Genomic DNA, 18,642 nt, shown 5'->3' on the forward strand with positions numbered 1-18,642 from the left:
TCAGGAAGGTAAGGAGGCATTTATGCACATTAAACCGGCTCCATCCGGGGGCGCTGCAGGGAACCGGACCCACGCTGACGCCGTGCGAGTCCCGTGATCTGTGCCCACAGAGACAAAGTCTGTTCTCCTCGGAGGTCCTGCGTTCGGGTGCTTGTGGTCCGTGTGAGACTCTCCCTCTGTGCCATGAATGAGCATCCTTGTAACGAGGGGCCTCCACTCTCCCCGTCCCTCGGGCCACTTTCTGCTGCTGTCTCTTCTTCAGGAATTCCCTCACACGCTGCTTCACAGAGCTTCAGAGCTCAACATTCAAACGATGCATATGAACAGTTTGAGTTTGGAAAAGCAGCGACTGTTAGAATGGCCCTAAAGTACTACATGTGCACTAAACATGCAGTAATTCAAAGCCACTCTGCAGCTGAAGCGCTTCCACTTGTCTGGTTTGAGATGGAAACAGTCAGTGAACGACAATGGCAGCCGCTCGGTCTGTGCACCGCTCCCTCCAGTTCCCTCCTTATCTGAGAGCCGAGCTTTGCCTGATGTCATCCACTATGGTTGCTACTGGTCTGACTGGAGTCTGATGGAGTCTGATGGAGTCATGGATCCTCCCGGTCCACTTCCTCTTGATTTGTCCTCATAATTGCGGGCTGAAATCAAAATGTCACCGGAGTTTCCGAGGTCACTTGACGTCCGCTTCCTGAACCTGGGTCAACGAGAAGATGCCAAAGATCCAGATCATGCATCAGTCCATTGTAGTGGTGACAAACAGCAGCTGCTGTGTGTCGGTCCTGCGAACAATAGCAGCTTAAAATAGAGCGTCAGGCATCATTCAAGCTTCTACATCCGTCTGTTTGAATTGTAGAATTGTTTAACTGCTGCTCGTCTTTCTCCTGATTGAACCTCAAACCTTCGCCTTCTCAAACTCTCACACCCGCGTCTAAACTGGCCAGTTTCCACAGCTGCGTGTGTGGCTCTTATCGTGTCTGCACAGACGCCGTGCGTCTGCTCTTTATAATGATGACTGTGGAACAATAGCTCAGTTTGGCTGCTTTGCCACAGTCAGCACAGACTGGGGAGGTTCCAGCGTCTGCCTGGTTAAAGAACTGGCACACACGCTGCGGTGTGTGTAGACCATGCACCAAACGCTGGCGGTTCCGTGTCTTCTCCTTAGAACACACCCCTGCAGTGTCCCGCACTAAAACCACCCCTCTCCCCCCCTCAGATGTCATGGCGTCCGACCTACCGAAGCTCCAAGTTTCGAAACGTGTACGGAAAAGTGGGAAACCGGGAGCACTGCTTCGACGGCGTCCCCATCACCAAGAACGTCCACGACAACCACTTCTGCGCCGTCAACTCCAAGTTCCTGGCCGTGGTGACGGAGAGCGCCGGCGGCGGCGCCTTCATCGTCATACCTGTCGCCCAGGTAACGCTCCTGTGCTTTTCTCAGCCTCCCAGCGTGGAGAATGTGCATTTCAGGCCTTTTCCTCTTAAGGCCGGAGCGGTGGGAGGCGGTATCGCACGCGAGGGGATCGGGCTGTGGCCCATTAATGTTACAAAGAAGCTCTGTTGTGTTGCAAAATGTGTCTGCTTTTTAGAGGAAAACACGTGTTTTCTCTCTCCCAGAGAGAATCCGCTTCCCATCCAGCAAAGACATCAGGCCTCAGCAGAGCTTCTGTCAGAGTCAGTGTCCACAGATGTAGCACTAAACGCAGGTACCGGGTCGCTGGTACCTGTCAGGAGCGGATGATGTTAGAAGAATCACCACTAATCTCAGCTTCAGCCTTAAAAAGGCCGTGAGATGCTCAGCTTCCTCTGAGTCAAAGTGTCTAAAGCTGAGCTTCAGCAGCTGCACTGATGCGTCACTGTGGTTTCATGCAGCATCAGCAAATAGAGCAGCACACATTCTGCCAAATACGTTGTATTATATGTGTCACCTGCCACACGTTAACCAGAATCAGCTCATGTCTGCGCTGCTCACTAGGTGCAGCCGTCACAAGCGTCGTCTTTGTCAAACAGCAGGATTAAACATGAAAGATGCAGCATTTTGAAGCGAGGCTGAAGGATTACAGGCCGAAAAATAAGCGCTAAAACGACTCCATCTGCTTCAGGAGAAGTAGAGACTAAACAGTGACGTGTCCGACTACGAGAGCAGCAGATGAGTTACAGCGCGACAGCCCAGACGGCCATATGGAGCGAGCAGCCAGCGCTAAGAACGTGGACGGGCCTCCGCCGGTACCACCTGGTCCACAGAGAATCACACAAGGTCACAAACACTGACGGAGCAGAACATCCAGTCCATTAAAGTCTGGATTATTGGCTCAGTTCTTCCTGTTCTGTAACTCAAGCATGAATAAAGGTTGTAGCCAGAGGAGCAGTGGCACTAAAGGCCGTTTGGACTCACTGGCACAGAACCGGGCCGTTGGTACCTGGCCAGCACATCTGTGTCACCATGAGCGCTCATCTGCGCCAGAGCCTCAGGAAATGAGCCGGACAAACATAATAAAGGCTAATAGAGCGGCGTTGTTTTCCTGCAGAGCATCCAGTTAAACAGACAGAGACGGTTCTGAAGGTTCTGTTCTTCAGTAAAGAGCTTTACTCATTCTACCCTTATTAACTTCGAAATCCCTTGTCAGACCTCACGGACCTCCTGAACCCTGTGGTTCCCCACAGACACAGTTTCATCGCAGGTAATTAGTTCCACCTAAATAAAACGTCCCTCGGATCCTGTGTTAATAATGTTTTAAGGCCACGGTCGAACGATCTGCACAAACCTGTCACTTCACCCGCTCAGCTGTTTACTGTCCGGTTCTGTGCTCTGAGCACCAGCATCTGCATGGACCCAAACACACACACACACACACACACACACACACACACACACACACACGCACACACGCACACACACACACGCACACACACACGCGCGTACACACACACACACACACACACACACGCACGCACACACACGCACACACACACACGCACAAACGCACACACACGCACACACACACACACACACACACACACACACACACACACACACACACACTCACGCACACACACGCACACACACACACACACACACACACACACGCACAAACGCACACACACACGCACACACACACACACACACACACACACACACACACACACGCACACACACACACACACACACACACCGCTGCTACAGTGAATCTCAGAGGGAACAGAAACGAGGTCAGTGGATGGATGTGACATCAGACATGCATGACATCATGACCGACACTGGGAACAGGCTGTGGCCCGGTGCTGTGAGCCAGTGCCCCTCTGTGGAGCCTCTGGGTTATTGCAGCAACAGGAGCGTCCCTCAGGTCTGCACCACGGTCACGATGGGTCCTATTGATTATTTATTACTCATTTTGCATCCAGTATAATTTAATTCTACTCTCTGCTTATTAGGTTTTTGAATCCACGTCCATGTTTGTTCTCTCTTGTTTAACTAATGTTCTTCTGTGGCACATTTGTCACACACATTAATAATAACACATTAATATTATTATCTGCTGATGCGTGGTGTTCTGCTGCTCGCTTCAGGCCGGTCGTCTGGACTCCCACTACCCGAAGGTGTGTGGACATCAGGGCAACGTGCTGGACATCAAGTGGAACCCGTTCTTTGAGAACATCATCGCGTCCTGCTCCGAGGACGCCTCAGTAAGTGTTTCCTCTCTCTGCAGAAGGGAACGGTCTGATTTTAAGGGGAGGAAGACTCACTGTGAGAGACAGGAGTCACAGATGAAGCTGCTTTAGAGCCGTGGAGCAAGGCATCGGTCGTATTACACTCTCCAGTACCTGTTCCATGCACCTTTTGGCCCCAGTGAGGCCACTGATCACTGCCACAGAGCGGTTTCACTCCAAAAATAATCTGATCCTCGGGATGTAATCCGCTCTAATCCCAAAGCAGCGAGCTGATCTGATAGCATGTGCTATTTTAGATCAGAGGGATCACTGGATCTCCAAACCACGTGATCAGTTCAAAGTAACAACTAACAAACCATCTACATTATCTTCCATTATCCAGCACACGTGTCTGTTTCTCATCCGTCCTCGCGTCCGTTCTGTGTGCGTCTGAACACGGCAGGTGCGAGTGTGGGAGATCCCGGAGGGCGGCCTGAGGCGCAACGTGACCGAGGCGGTGCTGGAGCTCTACGGCCACAGCCGCCGAGTGGGTCTGATCGAGTGGCACCCCACGAGCAGCGGCATCCTCTTCAGCGCCGGCTACGACTACAAGGTACCAACACGCAGCACTGGCGGCCACCTGGTCACGCCCCCAGACTACACGATCCCAGACTACAGGATCCCAGACTACACGATCCCAGACTACACGCCCCCAGACCATCCTCCATCACTGTGTGTGTCCAGATCCTGATCTGGAACCTGGAGATCGGAGAGCCGGTGAAAATGATCGACTGCCACGCTGACGTGATCCTCAGCATGTCCTTCAACACGGACGGCAGCCTGCTGGCCACGAGCTGCAAGGACAAGAAGCTGCGCGTGATCGAGCCGCGCTCCGGCAGAGTGCTTCAGGTGAGACAGAGATCAGTCACTGGAAGCCAGGTGAGACAGAGATCAGTCACTGGAAGTCAGGTGAGACAGAGATCAGTGACTGGAAGTCAGGTGAGACAGAGATCAGTCCCCGGAAGTCAGGTGAGACAGAGATCAGTCACTGGAAGTCAGGTGAGACAGAGATCAGTCCCCGGAAGTCAGGTGAGACAGAGATCAGTCACTGGAAGTCAGGTGAGACAGAGATCAGTCACCGGAAGTCAGGTGAGACAGAGATCAGTCACTGAAAGTCAGGTGAGACAGAGATCAGTGACTGGAAGTCAGGTGAGACAGAGATCAGTCCCCGGAAGTCAGGTGAGACAGAGATCAGTCACTGGAAGTCAGGTGAGACAGAGATCAGTCACCGGAAGTCAGGTGAGACAGAGATCAGTCACTGAAAGTCAGGTGAGACAGAGATCAGTGACTGGAAGTCAGGTGAGACAGAGATCAGTCCCCGGAAGTCAGGTGAGACAGAGATCAGTCACTGGAAGTCATGTGAGACAGAGATCAGTCACCGGAAGTCAGGTGAGACAGAGATCAGTGACTGGAAGTCAGGTGAGACAGAGATCAGTCACTGGAAGTCAGGTGAGACAGAGATCAGTCACTGGAAGTCAGGTGAGACAGAGATCAGTCACTGAAAGTCAGATGAGACAGAGATCAGTGACTGGAAGTCAGGTGAGACAGAGATCAGTGACTGGAAGTCAGGTGAGACAGAGATCAGTGACTGGAAGTCAGGTGAGACAGAGATCAGTCACCGGAATTCAGGTGAGACAGAGATCAGTCACTGGAAGTCAGGTGAGACAGAGATCAGTGACTGGAAGTCAGGTGAGACAGAGATCAGTCACTGGAAGTCAGGTGAGACAGAGATCAGTCACTGGAAGTCAGGTGAGACAGAGATCAGTCACTGAAAGTCAGGTGAGACAGAGATCAGTGACTGGAAGTCAGGTGAGACAGAGATCAGTCACCGAAATTCAGGTGAGACAGACATCAGTCACTGGAAGTCAGGTGAGACAGAGATCAGTCACTGGAAGTCAGGTGAGACAAAGATCAGTCACTGAAAGTCATCCATTTGGGGCTCGAAGACGCCTCCAACGCTTTATTGTTGTGTAACATCTTGGCCTCGTCGTTTCTGGCCTTCGGTTTTTGGGGGTCAGTGTTTCTCCATTCAAACCAGCTCAGTAGCTAAAGGCCCAACAGCACCTTCAGTAACAACCACATTGAGGTTTTCACCATCATACACCATTAAAGCCCCCTTCTGTCTCCAGCAAGCCAGCTGCAAGAACCACCGCGTGAACCGCGTGGTGTTTCTGGGCAACATGAAGCGTCTCCTCACCACTGGGGTCTCACGCTGGAACACCCGGCAGATCGCTCTGTGGGACCAGGTCAGACGGCGCCTCTGTGTGTGTGTTTAATTCCCTGTGTGAGTGTGTGTGTGTGTGTGTGCGTGCGTGTGCATGTGTTTCATTCCCCGTGTGCTGTGTGTGTTTCATTTCCTGAGTGTATGTGTGTGTGTACTGCGTGCGTGTGTGCGTGCCTCATGCCCTGTGTGTGTGTCCCAGGAGGACCTGTCCATGCCCATGGTGGAGGAGGACATAGACGGCCTCTCGGGGCTCCTGTTTCCCTTCTACGACGCTGACACACACATGTTGTACCTGGCAGGCAAGGTTAGAACGGCTGCTTCCCTTTGATGTTTTACACTACGATAGAGACGCGAGCCGTTTTCCTGAAGCATCACTGACACATGACTTATCAGCAGAGCTGCTGCTGGTGCTATAACGGGCGTTCTGCTGCCTTGGCAGGGCGATGGAAACATCCGCTACTTTGAGATGACGACAGAGAAGCCGTACATCCAGTATCTGACGGAGTTCCGGTCCCCGGCCCCACAGAAAGGCCTGGGTGAGCGGCGTGATGCTCCCTGTGGGAGCAGCGGCGGGTGCTCTGTCAGCTCCCAGCCCGCTGCTGCGGTGCTGATGTGTCTCTGGTTCCGTCTGCAGGCGTGATGCCCAAACACGGGCTGGACGTGGCGGCGTGCGAGGTCTTCCGCTTCTACAAGCTGGTGACGCTGAAGGGTCTGATCGAGCCCATATCCATGATCGTGCCGAGGAGGGTGAGTGGGAGTGAGATGAAGAGAAGTCTAATCCTGCTATTATTCATATTACAATACAAAGAGACCGCGTGTGTGGTGTCCACAGTCAGACACGTACCAGGAGGATATCTACCCCATGACCCCGGGAACAGAACCGGCGCTGTCGGCCGGCGAATGGCTGAGTGGCATCGACAGAGGTAAAACCTGAGGCTCAGCGCTGCAGGTGAAGCAGAGCAGTGGAGCTGATGTGTGTTCCTGTGCAAACAGACCCAGTGCTAATGTCGCTAAAGGACGGCTACCACCGTCCGAACCAGCTGGTGTTCAAGGCCCCGGTGAAGGAGAACAAGGCCCTGGTGGTGAACGGGATCGACCTGCTGGAGAACGTGCCGCCGCGGACGGAGAATGAGGTGAGGCTTCGCGCGGGCGCGGAAACAGAGCAGCTTCCGTTGGTGGTTGGTCCACGCTTCTCCTCTGTCCACGCAGCTGCTGCGGATGTTCTTCCGGCAGCAGGAGGAGCTGCGGCGCCTGAAGGAGGAGCTGACGTCCAAGGACGTGCGGATCCGGCAGCTGGAGCTGGAGCTGAACAACCTGAAGAACGTTAGTCCCAACAACGTCTGACCTCTGGGCCGCTGCTTCCTTTGGCCCAAATCTGACCTCCAGCCGGCTGCTGAGCCTCCTCCCTGCTATTTTATACCACCATATATTGTAAATCTATTCCTGCTGCCTCACATAATACAAATAATGATAATGTAACGTTAAGGTCTTAACCGGTGCGATTACTGGAATGTGGTAACGGAGGGAAGGCGGGTTCTGATCTAGTCACTTTTGGTATTATCTGTTTTTACACATTAGTATTGATCTCAAGTTCTGAGCAGTTGTTGCATATTTAAAGCCAGACTGCCTCCCGCCTCACTCTGCCTGTCACCCATCGCCACGTGAACAGCTCCGCCTCCTGAACCGACCGAACCGCTCACTTCTCCCCACGTGCAGTGGATCCAAGGACTGTCCGTGGTTTCAACCCTAAGGCCTTAGGACGCGGAGCAGCCGCAGCTGCAGCATCAAAGCGCTGATGGTTCGAACCTGACGGAGCTTCTGCAGAGACGCTGCTCGTCCCTCCTTTCTCGCCGCCAAGCGTTGGCGGTAAATGACACAGACCTGCTCACGTGCAACGAGTGGCGACTCGCGCGTCCCGTGTTTTTATTTATTTGAATAGAGGAAAAGCAGCAGGAGACACAGTGGACTGGACCCAACGTCAGCGGAAGCCTTGCAGCTTGGTTCTGGTTTTCAGGGCTACTTTTGGAGACGAGTGGTCGTGTAAATACACCTGTATTTATTTCCTTTGACCTTTTTAGCTCATAACATGGTTTTGACACTAATGCTAGTTAATAACTTTGTTTTTGTACGAGGGTGACGCTCGATAGATTTTGCTGAATGCTTTTGATTGAAATGGTGCAAGACTCTTGTGAAATTGCATAGCTTCTAATAAGGTATGAAATATGTCCTTGGCTTTTCTGAGTGCAGAGAACTGTAATGATACTCATCCTATTACGTTAAACCACATGTATCACCTATTACTGACAGTAGACGTAGCTCCAGTCTCAATTTGTACCTTTAACAGGCTTCTGCTGAACAACACCACCTTTCTGTTGCGTGCATAGATTCATATTTCATGTTCCTGATTGATTATTTGTGGCCAAGTTCAAGCAGTCACCAAAAGCTTAGTGTCTCATTCATTCTGCTCCTGCTGGTCTGGGATGAATCCACTCCATGCACGGCCAGAGTGAAGGCTAATTCTCCTTTACAAAGCTTAATAGGATAAAAACAAACCCATGTGAACACTTTAAATATAGACAGGAGCCACCAATGATGCATGTGAATGAAAGAACAAGCTGCAGTGATAATGTAGTAGATGGTGAGATGAGCTGTGGCAGGAGGAGGTGAGTGGGCAGAGGGAACTCTGATGGACTGAGCACTTCATCAGTAGAAGTGGAGTTCATGGAAGGTGGGATGAACAGGTTGCTATTGGAAACCTCCACCGTTGGCTTCAGGCTAGTTCTGTGTCCATTCACAGCTTCACTTCTCACCTTGGTTTCTGTACTTCGAATTATGGCGTCACCATTGACGCAGAAAGACCACAAACCACAAGACGTATATAAAAAGGGATTTATTGAAGTGAAAGGGAGGGGGAAAAGAAACCGAATTTGGCTGAGGACAGTGGACTGAACAGAGTGAAAAATCACTGAGGTAAAGGCCGATTTGACCGCTGCGCGCACTAGTGGAGACAGAGTCCAGTAACTGGCTGTTCACCATAGCTCACACTTCAAAACAATAAATTTTAAATGCACATACGTTGAGCTTGTACCCTCCTTGTATACCGAGTACATCTCTACACTACCACCACAAATTCAAACATTGCCACCTGTGTGTCACAAAGGAACGTGGAAAAAATAGCGATAACGAGCTCAGATGTCAAACTTTTCTCTTCATGGAAAGATGATGAATACAAAGTTATCTTCAAATTCAAGAAATTTCACACTGCGTATTTTAGATAAAGCAGCATACATATTTAATATCTTATTACAATTCATAGTTTCACCTCAGTCGTCTGTTTAAATGTCTGCCGTCATCAAAGAGAATACAAAAAAATAGATTTGGTCATTATTTACAATAGAACACGTAATTTCCGAACTATCAAAGCTGAGGGTTGAAGGAGGAGGAGCGGCTTTGACAAGGGCAGACATTTTTCTGCTAGGTTTCAAAAATATGCCCCGTGTGAGTCACACTGTGCACATTCAGACAGAGGTTCCACACCAGGACAGCAGAGTATTGGCATACTGGTGACACTACAAATACATAACTTACATAAAAAAAAAAGAAAACAAACAAAGTACAATGCAAAAATAAGTTTAAGACAAGGAGAGGAGAGGAGAGGACAGCAATACATGGAATCCAGTAGTTGACTTTAAAATGTATTAGACATGCACTCTTTTTTTAATTCATTTTGTTTTTTCATTTGAAGGGGCTCTTAAAATACATCAGAAACTCGTCTTACACAAACAGTGAGAAACAAACACAAGTCTTAAAAAGGTTTATCTTTGCTATATTTGATATTACAAAACTGGTGTCCACAAAGTGGTTAAAAGTGGACAGTAGAGACTGAAACATGGGAGCATCAAAGGTACAGAAGTTTAACTTGTTTCTCCAGACACCCCGTCTACCTGACTGGCCAATAACAAAAACCACTCCTACTGCAATATGAAACCGAGGAAAAAAATATGTGGGGCTGTTGGGAAGTGACTGGGAGATACACGTTTGAGAACAGTTCACAACTCGGGAGCACTCTCAATCGTCCTCGTCCTCCTCGCCTTCCTCGTCCAAGTCCCTTTTTCTCTTCTGACCTCGCTCCTCTTCTAGAAAAGAGGAGTTTAAGGTGTTTAAAAAGACACTGAAGCCCATGATTCCTGTCCAATGCTTCTTTCAGGGCTACAACTGCTTTGTGATGGACAATAAAGACTTTCTGACTCAGCTGATTCCCAAATCTACACTGTATAATGATTCAATGATGAACAGTTTCATTATTAAACTCACGTTTGATTGGTCTGTCTGGTTAGTTGTCCTTCTACTATTCACATAATAAAGACACCCTGTTGCGTTTTTTAGCCACTAAGCTAATGCAGAGAGCCATTCCGCTTTAGAATGAGCTTTTCCTTGGAGAAAATGCAACATGGAATGCCGTCCATTTTCTTTACTCACCCTCATCCTCGTCATCGTCAACCTCCCGGTCATTCAAATCTTCCTCCTCTTCCTCCTTTTGAAAAAATTAGTTAAATTAGTGACAATAATTGAAAGTTAAATTTTTACAATTACACAACGAACATCTCATTTATTGTTGTCCCACCTCTCCACTGAGGTCCTCCTCCTCCTCTTCATTCTCTTCTTCATCTTCTTCGCCTTCATCCTCCTCGTCATCTCCTGGAGCTGCATCTTCATCATACTCCTCTTCATCTACATCTATATCCAGTTGTTGGTTCGTTAGCCAAAAAGCTCAGACTCTACTCAGATTCATTGTTAAATGATGCTGGAAGTAACGGGGCTAAACTGGAGTTTTAAACTTACCATCTTCATCTTCCTCTTCATCATCCAAGCCCTCTGCGTAGACCTCAGCGTCAGAATCCGGCGCCTCTTTGTCGCCTTTGTCGTACCCGTCCAGGTATGTGAGCTGGGGTAGTAGCTTAAACACGTTGTCTCTGTATTCGTTCAGGTTTGTCACTTCGCAGTTGAACAGATCTAGGCTTTTCAGGGTCCCCAGTTCTTTCTGTTAAGAAATTTGAATGCATAAGTCATTTAGCTGTTTTGTGACTTGTGTGCCCCCCCAAACATATTTTAGGGTCCCACTTACCAATGGTTCTATTGTGCTGAGGTCTTTAATCTTGTTTCCGCTGAGGTTGAGATGTGTGAGGTTGGGGCACTTCTCTGCCAGAACTTCCAACCCTCCTGAGATCCTGTTGTCGCTGAGCTCGAGCTATTGATAAAATGAACAATTAAAAAAAATGCAAAACCAAAGTTTGAATTCAGTTGAGGACTGTCAGTTTAAAGACAGGTTTTGTGTAATTTAGCACTCACCTTTTTGAGTTTATTTAACTTGGGCAAGTGGGCAACTGTCGTCAGACCAACGTTGATTGTACTTAGGAACTCCAACTCCTCGAACTCGTCCGTTAAACCCTCGATCTTTCCTTCGTTTGAGCGACAGTTGTCTAGAACAAGTTCTTTGACCTGAGGAACAAAAGGTAAGAGCAAATCTGAGACGATGCAAGTATTTCAAAATGTTATATTGTGCGCCTGTTTCCTGTCTGGAAAGAACATTTAATAAAATGATAATGATTCAGTTTTACTTTTGCAATGTAACGTTATTTTCTATCTATATAAATATACCGTAAATATCTAGTCTTATAGTTAGATTATACATTTGGGCTACGTGAAGGTTACGTTTTTACTTCCATGGCTGACTGGGTGATATTTGCATTATAGCGCAAATATTATTCTATAACATTATTTTATAATATTTTGCATAATCACAGTTTGACTAAATTACCAAGGGTATTAGGTGTCACCAGAAACAAGTGGCAATCAGTAAAAAGCAACTTTGGTGACTTACTGATGATTTGTGTATGTATGAATTAAACCACTAAATGCTACCAGCTACTCTGGATTGAACAATTAATATGATGGTCAGCAGGTTTCCATAATCTATAAGATTATTTAGGCAAATAATTGTCAAACATACCAGCCCAATATGTTTGGTGTTTTCAGTAGACACACACAAAAATTAAACACTTTCAGGACAGAACGAGAGTTTGACACAGTTCCACTGACATGACCTGTGAACAATTTGTCTGGCGCGCACAGCCTGAGGCCTTCAGGGCCCCGTGGCAACCACCTGGCCGCTTCTTAATGAGGAAAATCCATGCCGTCCTTACAGTGTTTCCTGTGCCACAGCCCAAAGCACAACACTTCAACAACTGTGATAAACAGCTGGCAAAGCCGGGTTAGTTAACAGCTGGCCGGCCTCTCACAGCCTTAGCGCACTATAGACAAGAAGGTGGAATTATTTAAATACTTTGATGTGCGGGCACAGGTGGGCTGTTATCGGATATTTTCCCGCGACCTTGAACGTGACTCAGCCAATCAGCAGGGAGGCACGCGACTATAAAAAATACTGTATAGGCAGCTCGCGGCGCACATTTAACGCCGCGGGAATTGCGATGCGTCGACGTTTCCTCACATTACGCAGCCTAAATAGCACGTCTCGCTACTTCCCCACTAGAAGCAGACACAGTCCAGAGGTTTGCGTGCGTCTACGTTACTGGTTATCGAGTGTAAGTGTAACAAGAGACGCTGTGAATGGTTGAGAGCGGCGCAGATGCACATTAGTCAAAACAAGTGGGAGCCAAACAGACCTACGAGTCGTGCACAGGGTCATTTGTGAGTAGGAGGGGCGGCTAAAGCCGATTAGACACTGTCGCTGCCAGGCAAACGTTCCATTGTTGACTTTGCGAAACAGTTTCCGATTGGACTGATGGCGCGTGTAGACTTCAGTTAATACGAAGGTATGAGGAATCGTCCGTAGTTTGTGTCGAATGAGCGGCGGTGCGCCGGGTTTCGGGTTGCCTTTGTTTCTGGGTAAAATGGCGGCTTGTCCTAGTTCTGGAAAATTGGAGCAACAACGCGACTCGACCGTTTGTTTTCGTCACGGTCGAGCCCGCAGAGTCCAAAACGACACACACGACCGCGGCGCGGCACCTGGGACGAGCGCGCGGCGGTTCGGAGGGACGCGGGCGTGTCTGAGCCGTCGCCCGCTAGCCCGCGCGCTAACGCCGCTTCCCCCCTCGGCCATCTGTGCGCACCGCGGCTCCGCTCGGAGGCTGCACGAGCTTCACGCTTCCCGCTCGCGCTGCGCGAATGCGTCTCCTGCAGAACTCGGCGGGCTGAGCCGGGCAGACGGGGCGGCTCGGGGCTCCGCGTGCAGGCGGAGGGCGATCGTTCGAGGCTGTGATCTTTATGCATCATTGATAATCTCATGACTTTGACTATGCGCATCGTTCACGCGCCAAGCGCACGGCATAAAAATGTTTCGGTCCACGCATTCCCCCGTCCGAGCGAGCGGAGAGGAAACGACAGCGGAGCGGGTTTGGAGCGAAAAGGGGCGCGTTCGCAGATCAAAAGTTACAAATATGGCTTCTCGTGCTGCTCGCCTTGTTTATACCGCTGGCATTAAAAAGCCGTGGTGCATTCTTCAAACTGCTCATCAAACCGTGCGGTTGGAGCCGCACAAAAGTTCGCCCCGCGTCCCCGCAGCACCTGCCGACGGTAAACAGCACCGCGAAGCAACAACGCGAGCCGTCGTCTCCATCATCTTTTAACTTAGAGGAAACTTTGTATCCCCACGCCAAGACATCACACGAAAGATTCTCCATTAGCTGAGCGTGAGACATGAACCGCGCCATGTGAGGCCAACTTACGTCTGACGGAGTGCGGTTCCGCAACTCTAGGTGAATTCTTCTCTTCATGTCCATCCTCGATCAGCGCGCACCCGTTAGATGATACACACTTTTAATAATTACTGCAAATGCAACTACCACCTCCAGAATAGGCTGCTGTTGTTCATTCAAACTTGATCCGCTCGGTGGGCGGGAGCTCGGGCCAGGATTGTCGTCACCGCCGTCCAATGGCCGCGTCCAAATGAAGAGGGAACGGATTTACACGCGCGCGGGCCAATGGGGGCGGCCTGGCGGACCTGGGTGGGGTTTTGTTGTCGAAGTTTGGTTGTTTGCTAAGTGAAGTTTACATGGATAATGTAACGCTTCGCTGCTTCACGCTGAATGTTTGTCACGGAGAGAGCGTCCCCACGCTTGTCTGTGCGCGACTGCTTCTATAAACGTCCAAGTCGTTTTAGACCTTACGTAGAGTCCCTTGGTTTATCAGTCCCCGAAACGGGCTCGTGACACACATGTGCCAGTAATCACAAAAAAGAAGGAAACCCCAACAAAGTCAGCGCTGACTTGTTCCTCGTGGGACGTGGACGTGCAAAGACAACGTTACACGGGGCCTGAAACAACAGTTGGTCCAGCGCTGCTTTGAAAGAACTGTTGCATTCAACACTACAGCACTGGGCCTTTAAAAAAGAATGAAACATCTGTCAATATTTTCAACTAAGACCTTTTTATATTAATAAAAGCGTAAATAAACACCGAAGCTGCTGCTTTGATTCAAGTTTCGACGACGACAACAACATACTGAGACCCTCATGAATGCAAAAAACAGCTGAAACTTCCCATGAAAGAAATTAGAGCAGCATTGATAGTCCACAGAATGATGATAATACATTCTAATATTAAAAATGGAACTGTGTGATAATACTTGCAGGTGATGCTCTTCATCTCTGTGGCGCTGACATTAGGGGCTGTGAGCAGCTCATCCACAAGGGGGAAGCACAGCCACTAGTCTGGAGCCAGTTGTCATCATCACAGCTGCACTAAAACACAATAGCCATCTGGGAAAGTCTGTGGGGTGAAGCTCTAATCGTATTTTAGCCGCAGCCCACTTTGTGTTTCACGGGAACGGCTCTGGTGAAGCCACAAGTGTTTTCTAAGTGAATATGACGTGAAACAGAATGTGAAATCTCTCAATAAGAGGATTTGTCCACCACAAAGGAAAACACATGTCACCGGCTCACAGAGGAGGCTGCTCACTCTCACTGGGATTAATGATGTACACAGGTCTGTGTTTTACCTGCAGCTGATTTATCAGATTCAAATTAAGATTTAGACATCAGTATTTCTTTGTTTCCTAGAAATGTCTTTAAAACCCAAATAATCTGTTCACTGTAGCAGAAGATGAAGAAATGGCTGCACATTCATTTTCCTTTGAGTCACTGATCAACTGATTGTTGCAGCTCTATCCCACATTAACTTCCTACTTTAGCGTGTTAATGTCAATGTATTATAGCAGCAGCCCTTGTAACATGGTTAATGGGGCTTTTCTTAATTATCGCCCAGCAACTTCAAGTGTCAGTATAATGGTAATTGTGATGAAAGCAATGCAAATATGACTTTGTCTGCTTATAGTACAATTAATTTGCTGCTTGTGACCCAAAACGTACTGTACATTTAATTTAGTCCTAAATGTTTGGAAGGATGCCAAAATCAAGGTGCTGGAGAGGAATTTAATTACATGCAGTCACAATAACTTGATGAAGTCTCAGGCTCCCGCTATTTGCACATACTTTCACAATCATCTGATCTCACTTGATTAAATAAAGGTTGTGGGGCCCACGGCACAGAACTGAATAAAGCCGCCATTCATGGTGTTACTGGCCTCTGTGTTTAAATCAATGAGGTACCAAAGGTCCTCTGTGCTGTGAAAATGTCTGTTACTGTCTGAGTGTAATCACCCAGAAAGTAAACTCATTGTAGAGTTTACGCAAAATATGTGAATAAAAATACACTTCAGTTATTAACAGCTGAAAAACACACATAGAATTTCACACAGAAATATAACAAAGTCAACACATGTAATGTAAATGTAAATCAACAATCAATGATGATGATGTACTGTAAATAAACATTTGCTCATTTGACACATGAATTCCTCAATAAAAAGGTTCTCTCTGATTTGTTTCTAAATGCTTGTGAACCACCTCAGCCTCCACGAGAGGGCGATACATCATAGGTTCTAGTCCCGGAGGCGCGGAGTTCACGCGTTCAGCACTGAAATAAGACAGCAACAGATGCTGCCTCAGATGAAAGCCTTGTAGCAAAGCTAAGGCTTCATATTAAGAACACAGTTTATAGCAACCTAATTTATTCCACTACCAATGATGCACCAGCTTCTGTCATGAAACCTCAGCAACAGGACCGAGAGAAAGGAGCAGTTGCTGCGGGATGAACGGTTCTCCACAGGGCAGCGCTTTGAGTCTGCGCTTCCTCCCAGTCTAATTGTTCACACACTGTGAAGCTTCTGCATGAAACCCTCCCGCTAGCGTTCCTCAGTTATCGGTTCCCATTAAGTCCCGTCCCACGGGCGGACGCCTGTAGGCTGCATCCACAGCGCATCCAGCACGTGCCAGCGCTCCGTTTAAGCGGGTCTCCTCTGTTACAGTTTAACCAAAAGGCTGTGAAAAAAATAATTACCCCCAATTTACACAAAGTGGCTGAAATATTTAAAGAGCCTCATTTGGGGACATTTGTGCAACGGCTCCTTGTAACTTGTCTAATATTTCGTTACAGAACTACGGGCTTTTGCTCTTTGCGTGTTGTTTCATGCTGTGAGCGGTTCTGGAGCTGAGGTTCGGTGACCACCGTCCGGTGCCCGTTGACCCGACTAACGGCTCGCGGAGCCTCCGGCGGTTAACGTGACCTCAGCAGGGTTGATCCAACGTCTTTGAACGGGATCCGGTCTCGAGCCTTCGGTTCACGTGGCGCGAGGGGGCGCACGTTGCGAGGCGCGAGGCTGCTTGAGGACAGAACACTTTCCACATATGAAAGAATTAGCTTCTCGCATCTCCTGCAAAATTAAAGCGCGCTCCGTGTGCGGGAACAAAGGAGCGCTGGAACAAAACGAGCACTCAGGACCAACAGCGTCACCAGACATGTATTATTCATGTTAATTGATTCTGGCAGTTTGGAGACAGTACCTTGTAATGCAACACCCGTCCAGGACAGGAAGACGATAAACAGACACTAATCTCCTGCAGCATGAATACTGAACAGGCGGCTTCTTCTCACATCAACCTGCAACTGTGAGACTTCACTTTTATTCTTCTTCTGCATTGTTTTTGCAGGTGTGAGGATGTTGTGTGGCTACACTGATCATGTGTTTTAACATTTTACTGCAGCCATACAGTAAATATCTCATGCACACACTTATTATCAGATTCCTATATCCACAAGGCAGAATGAAATGAAATGCAGATTGTTCTCGTGGGACTGAAGCGCTTTGAGTGTTTTTCTGCTGTTGTTCTTTAGTGAGAATTAATTGAGTCCATATTTGCTCTGTCATCTGTTTGCTGCGTTTAATAAAACGCTGCTAAGCTAACACGAGCGGATGAGCTGTAACCACTCATTTGGTGGAAGTGGAATGGAAATAAAAAAAGAAGGTCAAATGCATCTTGATGTAGACGGCAATGCACTCAGCATCGTGCTGCAATTAAAATTTAATGAGGCCTCTCCATTCTGCTCAACTAGAACATTCAGATGTTCCCGTGCAGACTCTCTGCGCCTCAGCCCGTCTTTCGTGTGCTCCGAGCGACTCGTCACCCAGTTTGTTTTCCCACTGGCATCCAATTTCAAAACAAATCACACGAAAAGTATTACCCAGCCTCCTTTTAAAAGAGCTCCTGCTCAGATTGCTCCTGATATTTGGAGATAAAGCTCGAGTTCGAACGCTTGAAGGATGAAATTACTTCAGATGATCAATGTGAGCCCTGGTTCATATAAGGAGGGGAGATTATTCACCTGCTTCCCTTTGTTTGCTGCAGCTGAGACATGTGTGGACGTCGGACATATTAATCAAAGCACGTAACTCTGTTTTTAACGTGTTTGTCCATCGTCCATACAGACACAGCTTACACACAGACACACATTTGCTCATTGATTCCTTTCGCTCTCACACAAAACATCGCACGTTGAGCCTAATCACATTTCAGCCTGTTGGATGATGCATAATCGCATGTTTGCTGTGTGCTAATCTGCAGCTCTGTCCTCATGTTAATTATGAAATGGAAGAGCATTTGACACAGATCTGATAATCTGTCCAGTATGTTGGAATAAGTCACGTCTGCAGAGGATGAATCCTTAGTCCTTAGTGAAAAAGCTCAACACTGATGAACCTAATAAGAGCGAAGCCTGTTCAGACATTTGTGGTCTCTCTTTGTCTCATTGATGCTGAACGAGTCAACAGAGCTTGTTCCTCTCGGGGAAAAGCGTCGTGTTCCAGCTCATCAGCAACAGGACAGCACATACTGTTTCAGAAAGCTCTTTGCAGTAAAAGAGAGGAGCAGTGGAGATAAATTCAAAAACTTTTATAATTGCATGGCTTGTCCCTGTGTTCGTGTTTTTAAAGTTCAGTCCTTATTTGCATAATTTTCATTATCCCATTCGAAGTGATCCCAGTTTCATAAAGCTGCTCTCGTCTTCTTCACTTGGAAATCATCAGTTCTCGTCTGTCAGTGAAGCCGTGGTTCTACTGTTTCTGTGATGAAATCCTTCCTGATCCAAACCCAGCAGCTTTAAACTGACTCAGCAAAGTTGACGTCTGTCCTGTCGCTGTGTTAGATTTTCAACGCAGCGGACGGACGTGTCTTTCGCTTTTCCTCATCCTGCGTCTGAGTAACTGTAACAAGTGCAGCTCTGCCAACGCCGTCCAGCTGTGCCTGTTCTTCTCCTTCAGCCTTTCAGACGTGTGAGCGCCTATTGTTTGGCTGC

The 18,642-nt window shown here is 48.2% G+C and overlaps 2 protein-coding genes across 3 annotated transcripts in view; one reads left to right on the forward strand and one right to left on the reverse strand.

Moving 5' to 3' along the window:
* Nucleotides 1-10,261, forward strand: part of coro2ba (coronin, actin binding protein, 2Ba) — a 19,077-nt gene extending 8,816 nt beyond the window's left edge. Inside the window, exons 1-12 of one of the 2 annotated variants that reach the window (XM_029144017.3) lie at nt 1-8; nt 1,220-1,420; nt 3,571-3,687; nt 4,115-4,264; nt 4,396-4,560; nt 5,841-5,957; nt 6,135-6,239; nt 6,375-6,471; nt 6,570-6,682; nt 6,768-6,858; nt 6,929-7,068; nt 7,145-10,261. The exon at nt 1-8 is cut by the window's left edge and continues 1,176 nt beyond it. In XM_029144017.3, the coding sequence (XP_028999850.1) occupies nt 1,220-1,420; nt 3,571-3,687; nt 4,115-4,264; nt 4,396-4,560; nt 5,841-5,957; nt 6,135-6,239; nt 6,375-6,471; nt 6,570-6,682; nt 6,768-6,858; nt 6,929-7,068; nt 7,145-7,279 (1,431 nt within the window). In that variant the 5' untranslated portion in view covers nt 1-8 and the 3' untranslated portion in view covers nt 7,280-10,261. The remainder of the gene's footprint in view (nt 9-1,219; nt 1,421-3,570; nt 3,688-4,114; nt 4,265-4,395; nt 4,561-5,840; nt 5,958-6,134; nt 6,240-6,374; nt 6,472-6,569; nt 6,683-6,767; nt 6,859-6,928; nt 7,069-7,144) is intronic. The other variant, XM_029144016.3, reaches the window with a different exon arrangement.
* anp32a (acidic (leucine-rich) nuclear phosphoprotein 32 family, member A) lies at nt 8,811-13,894 on the reverse strand. The gene is made up of 7 exons (XM_029144018.3): nt 13,681-13,894; nt 11,285-11,434; nt 11,061-11,183; nt 10,778-10,976; nt 10,560-10,672; nt 10,415-10,469; nt 8,811-10,071 (listed from the first exon to the last, which is right to left on the reverse strand). Exons 1-7 carry the CDS (start codon nt 13,732-13,734, stop codon nt 10,004-10,006), a joined length of 762 nt encoding a protein of 253 aa, XP_028999851.1. The 5' UTR covers nt 13,735-13,894; the 3' UTR covers nt 8,811-10,003.
* Between the last annotated feature and the right edge of the window lie 4,748 nt (nt 13,895-18,642).

Source organism: Betta splendens, chromosome 3 (genome assembly GCF_900634795.4).
Source record: "Betta splendens chromosome 3, fBetSpl5.4, whole genome shotgun sequence".
NCBI lineage: Eukaryota > Metazoa > Chordata > Actinopteri > Anabantiformes > Osphronemidae > Betta > Betta splendens.

Excerpts from the sequence above, each read along its gene's own strand:
- anp32a (XM_029144018.3), bottom strand. The coding sequence starts at position 13,734 with ATGGACATGAAGAGAAGAATTCACCTAGAGTTGCGGAACCGCACTCCG. Across the intron at positions 11,184-11,284 it reads AGTTAAATAAACTCAAAAAG|CTCGAGCTCAGCGACAACAG; the intron begins GTGAGTGCTAAA and ends TTTTATCAATAG. Across the intron at positions 10,977-11,060 it reads TCAGCACAATAGAACCATTG|AAAGAACTGGGGACCCTGAA; the intron begins GTAAGTGGGACC and ends ATTTCTTAACAG.